The sequence below is a fragment of the Salmo salar genome, chromosome ssa28, assembly GCF_905237065.1.
Source record: "Salmo salar chromosome ssa28, Ssal_v3.1, whole genome shotgun sequence".
Lineage (NCBI taxonomy): Eukaryota > Metazoa > Chordata > Actinopteri > Salmoniformes > Salmonidae > Salmo > Salmo salar.
Window position 1 is genome coordinate 12,322,501 of NC_059469.1, and position 8,695 is coordinate 12,331,195.

Consider the following 8,695-nt stretch of genomic DNA (forward strand, 5'->3'; position numbering starts at 1 on the left):
CTCTCTCTCTCTCTCTCTCTCTCTCTCTCGCCCCGTCTCCAGTGAACCATGGGAAGTTTCCTAAACAGGAGGACTCGTATGCTTTCGAGGAGGACAGCAGCAGTGACAGTCTGTCTCCAGAGCAACACCACAGTGACGAGTCCCAGGGGTCCGCATGCCCCTCCTCTGAGGCCATGGGCAGCACCCCCTCCTCCTCCTCATCACCAGCCCTCACTAGCCCTAAACAGGTAATACTCCTCCTCCTCCTCACCAGCCCCAAATAGGCCCATCGTCCTCTCATTTCCCCTCCATCACCACTTCCCTCTTCTCCTCATTCTCCTCCTCCTTCTTGATAATGTATCATAACATAAACTATCCTCCATGAGTAAATACACTATGAACAATAGGTGCACCAAAGTCTGCCCTATGCGTTCACAAACATACCCCAGTCAGTTATGCGGTAATGAGTCATTTCAAACAGGGAGCTAGGTTAAGTCTGCCATCTTGTGGTGATTGGGAGAACTACGGGGTCCTCCCTTGGGTTCTCTAGTGACCGTTGGAACGTGTGTGACTGCTCTTTGGCACGTGTCACATTCCTCTATGCCAGTCTGTCTGTCTCACACAGACACAGTATGCTGAAGGCTACTGCTTCCTGTGTTTTATCATCTCAGTGACTTCCTGCATTCTGCACCACTCTCCCCTCACTGTGTGGACAGAGATGATGACATCATTCCCAACGGTCACTGGAAGCTTCTGCCATAAACCGTTTTTTTTTAAAGTGTTTACCAAAAGTCAGCTTGGGCTTAGTACCTAATTCCTATTTTCAAATGATTTAATCAAAAAAATGTATATAAATCAATACATTTACTTTGAATTCATCTTGTTGTTTTATGGTGGGCCAACCACTGAATGTAGTTGACATTTCCTGTATTCATGTCTTTCTACTGACTCCCTGTCTGCATTTGTGTTCCAGGGGTGTCAGAACAGGGACCCATCTGATCAGAGCAAGGAAGATGGCTTGTCTGCGGCTAACAATGGGCTGTCTGCCACCCCACCCATACCTGTCCCTGCCATAGTCAAGGTAGGAACAAACACTTTACTGTCGTACTGACCTCTTCATAGCCAAGACGATGCATCCCATAAGAGAACTTCAGCTTGTATTGCGTATATTGTATGTTCTCACTACTTCTCCCATTGATTCTACAGTCCAAGACATCGGACAAGAACCGCCACAAGAAGCCCAAAGACGTGAAGCCCAAGGTGAAGAAGCTGAAGTACCACCAGTACATCCCTCCGGACCAGAAGCCCGAGAAGTCTCCCCCTCCCATGGACTCAGCCTACGCCAGGCTACTGCAGCAACAACAGCTCTTCCTACAGCTGCAGATCCTCAGCCAGCAGAAACACGCACACACACACTCCCAGCATACACACTCCCAACACACACAGGCCCATGCACATCAACGGCAGCCTAGTTTCAGCTACCAGCCCCTGCACCAGCCCGTCCAAGCCCAAAAGTGAGTACCCTGGTTGGGGAGATGGTCTAACTCTAACCCCATGTCTCAGATCTGACCTTCAATGTACAAAATGTTGAATGTTCCATAATATTGTAATTTTTTTATCTTTATCTCACGAAAATCGAATGTTTTCCTGTCTTTAGACAAGCCAGTGAGCAGCTGACGGTGGGTAGCTCCAGTGTTACTACTAACATGATCAACAGTAGCTCCTCGTCTCCAGTTAAGACCACATACTCTGGTCAAACCAGCATCTCACCAGTCAAACCTGGTCCTCTGCCACCTAACCTGGATGACCTGAAGGTAGGTACTCTCTGTCCATAAAGCGAGGGATATATTCTTTATTACGGGTTGGAAAAATAACTCATATACTGTAAGTGTAAGATTTTCAAAATGCAAGCATCTAATGTCTTTCCTCTACCCCTCTATCCGTCGCTATATCTCTCTCTCCCTCCATCTTACAGGTGTCAGAGCTCAGGCAGCAGCTTCGTATCCGGGGCATGCCCGTCTCAGGCACCAAGACAGCCCTCATCGAGAGACTCCGCCCCTTTAAGGACCCCACCTCAAGCCCCTCGCATTCAGGCTCCAATGACATCACCACGGTCACCTTCCCTGTCACCCCCACGGGGTCCCTGTCCTCCTACCAGTCCCCCTCCTCCTCCAGCGCCCTCTCCCAGGGGGGATATTACCCTTACCCCAGCACCTCCTCCACCCCACCCATCTCCCCCGCTTCCTCAGACCTCTCCCGTAGCGGCTCGCTCCCAGACAGCTTCAGCGACGTGCCCATGTCCTCTCCTCCACAGTTTGGCCTCCAGCCGTCCCCGGCCCAGCTCAGCTCTGAAGAAGGCCTGGGGGGAGGGGGTCTGAGTGGGGCAGGACTACGGGGAGGGGAAGGGATGGAGGGTCTGGAGGCAGAGAAGGATAAGATGTTGGTGGAGAAACAAAAAGTGATCGAGGAGCTGACGTGGAAGCTGCACCAGGAACAGAGACAGGTGGGTAACCGCACTGTTCAATTCAAGAAAATGTTATTGTCCTTAAAGGGCCATTCAAGGCTAAGTTTACCTACTGTTAGCACCCTGTTTCACAATAGGTGGAGGAGCTCAAGATGCAGCTGCACAAGAGGAAGCGTTGCCATGGTGCCACACATGAGGGTGTCCCGGCTCCGTCCCAGCCCCACCACCTGCACCTCCAGCAATCCCCCTCGCTGATGGGGCAGCACTTCTTTGGAGTGACTGTCAAACAGGAGCCCATGTCCCTCTCCTCCAGCTGCCCCCTCTCCTCCCCCAAGCACCTGAAGAGTCCTCCAGGAAGCTGCATGGAGGGGATGGGCCACTGCGGTGCCTCCCAGACCAATATGGGGGGCCCTGGTGGGCAACGATGCCTGGACTCAGTCCCCTCCTCTGGAAGTCCCTCTGGCATGTCTGCCTTCCTCAGCCCCCAGTGCTCTCCTCAAGACTCGCCCATCGCCAAGACCTCCAGCAGCTCCCAGCCTTCCTCCCCCAACAACCCCTACCTGCTGTCACCGCCGCTGGGCAGAGAAGGGTGTAGCCACTCCCTCAACCAGACCAGCACCAGGCCCCGCAACATGCAGGTAGGCCTAAGGCAGAGCACTTGTTATGAGTCTTTACAATAGATAATGGTCTACATGTACTTTATATGTTGGGTCTAAAATGTTCTCTATATTGTGTCTGTGGTAACTCTGTAACTCTGTAGCTCAGTGGTCATGATAATTATGTATTCCCTCCTAACAGATTCAGCAGAAGAATGGAGGACAGGCTGTGAACTGCTCCTATCCCTCTGACCAGAGAAGCCTTCAGTCAGTGTTCCCCAACTCGACCGACAACGGCCTGAACCACAGGGTCAACACTAAGGCTAAGAACCCAAACATGCAGCAGAAGGCAAGAGCTATTATTCTGTCTAAACATGGTCTGTAGTGGTTGAACATGGTTGTGTCACATGACTGGGTATCCACCATCACATTCACTTAACCATTTTTCTGCTTTCCATTCATTTGTTGCTTCTCTCTAAAACTTCCATCATGAGGTTCATGGTACTACTCTTCACAACTTAGCAGTTCTAATTCAAGCAGACCTCTCCAATGAGCTAGCTAGCTCATTTCACAAGAACTCCACAGCCCAAACTTTTTTTTAAGCATCTTGTTTTTATCAGGATGCATAGAGGTTTTCTTACATATAAGTTACCACACTATACTAAAATTCCAGATCCATTTTCAAATCAGTAATACAACCTTTTTCGCCTATTTTTTCATATAGATGGCAATATTGCCCTCTCCCCGGCACGTTGGCCAAAAGTACCCGGTCTCAACCCCGGCCTTCTGTAGCTCAGATTCAACTGCATTCGACTCTAGACAGCCCCCTTGCTATGAGGATGCAGTCAAGCAGGTAAACTAAATTATACACCAAACTCTGCTCCTGATCATGGCCGGCCAACTCAATTTGTTTCGTTGCTGTAACCTCTGTGGTGTCGCTTCGACTCCCGCTTCCTCTCTAACTCCCTTCCTTCCTTCCTTCCTTCTCTCTCTCTCTCTCTCTCTGACCTGCTTTGCACCTCTTTGTTCATCCATCCATTGCTTTATCCATCCCACACTTTGCACCCTTGACCAAGTTTGACTGGGTTTCTTCAGAGCTGACTGCTTTGTGGTTGTGTTATTGAGTTGTGGTTGTGTTATTTTGAGTTGTGGTTGTGTTATTTTGAGTTGTGGTTGTGTTATTTTGAGTTGTGGTTGTGTTATTGAGTTGTGGTTGTGTTATTTTGAGTTGTGGTTGTGTTATTTTGAGTTGTGGTTGCCCCAAGTGCCTTATAGAACATGGTATAATATTAGACAGCAAACATATCAATATCATAATGTTAAAATCTTCATCATGAAACATTATCATTGATAGTATTAAAAATCCCCAACATGGTGCTAAAACTGGGGACATGTTTTTCAGATTTGTATTTTTTTTTATAAGGTGTTGATAGTATGAATGTATTGTAAGTCTGTTAATCACATTCTTATTATTTTTTTAGCAACTGACTAGGAGTCAGCAGATGGATGAGCTTTTGGATGTGCTCATAGAGAGTGGAGGTGAGTGAACTGACTCCGAATCAGTCTCAAAGTATATAATGTGTAGTCTTAGAAATTGGAAGGTGATATAGCTGTCAGTGCATGTTGTTGCCATGGTTATGAATGAGCAATGGCTTTGTAACTGCAAGCAATTTAGTTTCAATCCCCTACATAAGGTACTAGTCAGTTTGCCTCCCTACATACCATCCATCACCGCTTAGTTAAGTAACTCCAGATTTCCCTCTTACATGGGTATTAAATCACACTCTGTGCTGTGACTCCCCCTCCCCCCATCCTCTTCTCTTCAAGAGATGCCAGCTAACGCCAGAGAAGAGAGGGAGAGGTCCTCTGTAACCAAAGTTGTGCCTCACATTACAGTTTCCCCCGGAACCACCGGCCTCGCCGTCCCAAAGTTCAACCAAAGACACTACGAACACCTGCCCCCCTCCCAGCTCAACTATGACCACACAGCCAATCACATTGCAGACAGCCACCTGGAGACCCTGCTGGGAAGCCCCCTAGGCCGAGGGGGCGAGGTCGCCCTTCTCAAGATGGCTGCCGAGGAAGCAGGGGAGGGGGAAGAGGGGGGTGATGGACCTGAGGGCTACCCCAGCCCCAATCACCACCACCACCACCCTCACCAACACCCCCACCAGGACAAACTTCTCCCCAACAGGGACCTGATGGAAACACCAACGCCTCTATCTGCCATCCACCCCATCAACGCCAAAGTGTCGTCCGTGGCCGAGGCGCAGGGGATGGTCGGCATGACGTTCAACGAGTCGCCGTGGGAGACGATGGAATGGCTGGACCTGACGCCCCCAAGCTCGGCTACGGGGTTCAACTCCGTCCCGGCCGCCGGGCCAAGCATTTTCAACACAGAGTTCCTGGATGTTACAGACATCAACCTGAATACAGCCATGGACCTTCATCTAGAGCACTGGTGAAACACCAGAGACTGGCTATGGAGCAGCTAGCCACTATCAGCTATCCACTAGCTGGCTAGGTACCTACAAACAAAAAAAACACAGCAGACGACTAGCTAGCTACTAGCTAGCTATCTAGAAAACACGAGACTATAGTGTCTAGCTAGCTCCCCAAAAGACAAAGAAGGAGACTAGCTAGTAACTAGCATCCAGCTAGCAAAAAAGTTGCTAGGTTAGATACTGACCAGAGACACTGACCAGCAACTAAAAACACACAGCAGGAGACCAGCTGAAGATATCACACCAAATTCGCCTTGGTCCCAAAACCGGTTCCAGATAACCTTACAATGGAATTTTAAGTGCAACGATTTACCAAAGAACACAAGCAGAATCACACAGAAATATAGTTTGTTGATAACTAACATTGAAACGTTTTTTTGACATGATCTTTGTCTTCTTGGACAATGATGCGCACAACTACCGAAGCAGTATGACTCTGGATAGATCGATGACGGATGTTCATTAAATGAATGCTATGGACGAAAAAATATTCCAACGTTGCCTTATGAGAAGTCTATAGAATATATGCAAGTAGTTTCTTACAGTTGTAAGTGCTATGCCACCTAGACTTGAAGACACATATTTCGACAATCAATGTATTATTTGTGAAGAGAGTGTCTATGTTTGTATTACTGGAAACCAAAAGAAGACAATCTTAATTGGATGAAATCGAATGCCAAATTTGTAAATATTATATGGTTACTGACAGAGACAAGTTTAGGTCTGCATAATTGTCAGTGGTGTGGGAGAGAACACTTTAGAAACTATCACAAAGTCAAATGTATCATTTTAGTATGTAGTTTGATATTTTCAATGTAAATATTTAAAATCTCACATTTTGCGCCTTGATTAGCATAGAAGATTGTCACACTTTGCTTAAGCCTAGAATTTATTTGCAGGGAAAGCATTTAGTTTGCCATTTCATGCAAGTGCCGCGTAGGTTTCTTCTCACGCTTAACTGGTATATTTATTCACAATATTATAATATTAAGATTAATACTTAGCTTTTAGTCTGAAAACCCATTTGTCACAGTTTCGATAAAAGGGGCAGTGTCTTCGGATGCAGTAATACATGGATTGTAGGAAGACAGCAATATTTCCCTCAGTTTGTGCCTTAAACACTTAACAAGAAATCTCTTTGCATTTCAAAAATGAAGCATTTCCTGACTATGTCCCCTCACACCAAACAATGTAGCCATTAATTGGGCCACACAAAGTATCCACAATAATTCAAGACATGGTACTCCACAGTGCACGGTTCACCACTTTTATCACACTGCTTTGATAAATCATATTACATTTTTAGTGCAAGGATCCATCTTTTTAGTCACAGCCAGGAAGTCTGAAGTATGGCAAGAAAATCAGTCTAAATTTCATCTCTATTTTTTTCTTTTCATTATCTACAATAAATTGTTTTGCATTTGACCTTTGGAAAATTCACCAATTTATATATTAGTGAGCATCACGTAGTTATTTATTTTTTCATTTTTATTTTATTTATACGTTGATAGAGTATATTTATTTTTGACATTCCTTTATGATAAAATGGGATTCTTGATTTACAAACTCGTATGCCACTGTTTTGATCTTGCATTGTTCTTCCCAAAACGTTGAAAAAAGATGCCTGTTTGAAATGGTATATGAATTGAACCAAATCATTTACAAAGAAAAATATATTTTCTAAAAACAGTGTTATCAGTTTTCCATGGAGAACCAATATGATATAAAAGTACTGCATATGCAGAGTAAATATCCATTCTTACCAGCACTTGTGAATATCAAAATGTAATATATACAGAGTTTTGACTATCCTGTGAATCTAGCAGAGAATAATCAGTGTTCAATATGTTACATAAAGTATGTGTAACCTTTCTATAAACTTGGTACTAAAGCCACCATTACGCTGTAGAGGTTTGGGGTAGGATCTGTACAATGATTTTTGAATCAGGATGGAAAAACATGTTGAAAATACAAGTTTACTGAAATGTATTCATGAAAACTGTGAATATAGCTAAAATAACTACCCATCTGCAATAGATGTATATGACGTCTATGGCTAAACTAATGGGACTGTTCTTGTAAGGATACAAATTGAGATGTTAGAACAAGTAAGCATAACTATGGGTATGATTTTAATCATGTGACTACCAGATTGACTGAGATTTTGTGATGACACTGAAATGGGGAAGAACTTTCAAAACATTAACTCAGACTTAGTCTAGCCATCTGTCAGATTTGGTTCAGTATTATTGTTATTTTGACCAAAGTGGGATAATTTCCCCCGAACGCTCTTTTAAAAATATTTTTTAAAGTAAAAGACCCTTTTTCTCTGTTACTTCTGAAGTAAGCCGTGGCACCCTTGTGTATAGGTTTTCTGTGGTTGCAACCACCCATGTTGTCACCCAGATGAGTTTTTACATACATACCAACCATAGACACGAGCATACAAAACATTAAGAACTCCTGCTCTTTCCCTGACAGACTGACCAGGTGAATCCAGGTGGAAGTAATGATCCCTTATTGATGTCACTCGTTAAATCCACTTCAATCAGTGTAGATGAAGGGAAGGAGACAGGTTAAAGAAGGATTTTTAAGCCTTGAGACATAGATTGTGTATGTGTGCCATTCATAAGGGGAATGGGCAAGACAAAAAATGTAAGTGCCTTTGAATGGAGTATGTGCCAGGCGCACCGGTTTGTGCCAAGAACTGCAACCACGCTGGGTTTTTCACGCTCAACAGGTTCCCATGTGTATCAAGAATGGTCCACCACCCAAAGGACATCCAGCCAACTTGACACAACTGTGATAAGCATTGGGGTCAACATCCCTGTGAAACACTTGACACCTTGTAAAATAAATAAAACAAATAACCAATACAAGCACAGAAGACTATACATGCTCCCTATGTTCTCACTCGGCCATTGAGCATTTCAAACATCGATGGCTGGTAATGTGCCCCTACAGCAGCTTTTACCTAAATGTTGAGGGGCGATTTTCCTTTCTCTCTCTTTTTTATTTTTTTAATCAAAATTTTACATCTGACAAAAAGCCTCCTTATTGCTTGGCCACTGAACAGCTTTACCATGTAAACCAATGTGTCCACACCACTGCATTATTGTAGAAGAGAAAGCAATAAACTGAAACACCAATAA

The 8,695-nt window shown here is 44.8% G+C and overlaps 1 protein-coding gene across 10 annotated transcripts in view; it reads left to right on the forward strand.

Moving 5' to 3' along the window:
- The window catches only part of myocd (myocardin), a 147,410-nt gene extending 138,715 nt beyond the window's left edge, over positions 1–8,695 (forward strand). For 7 of the 10 annotated variants that reach the window (XM_014179538.2, XM_045710228.1, XM_014179537.2 and 4 more), the window contains 10 exons: positions 43–227; positions 953–1,060; positions 1,186–1,493; positions 1,637–1,793; positions 1,955–2,482; positions 2,581–3,081; positions 3,242–3,388; positions 3,764–3,892; positions 4,521–4,578; positions 4,867–8,695. In XM_014179538.2, the coding sequence (XP_014035013.1) occupies positions 43–227; positions 953–1,060; positions 1,186–1,493; positions 1,637–1,793; positions 1,955–2,482; positions 2,581–3,081; positions 3,242–3,388; positions 3,764–3,892; positions 4,521–4,578; positions 4,867–5,504 (2,759 nt within the window). In that variant the 3' untranslated portion in view covers positions 5,505–8,695. The remainder of the gene's footprint in view (positions 1–42; positions 228–952; positions 1,061–1,185; positions 1,494–1,636; positions 1,794–1,954; positions 2,483–2,580; positions 3,082–3,241; positions 3,389–3,763; positions 3,893–4,520; positions 4,579–4,866) is intronic. The other 3 variants (XM_014179539.2, XM_014179542.2, XM_014179543.2) reach the window with 3 other exon arrangements.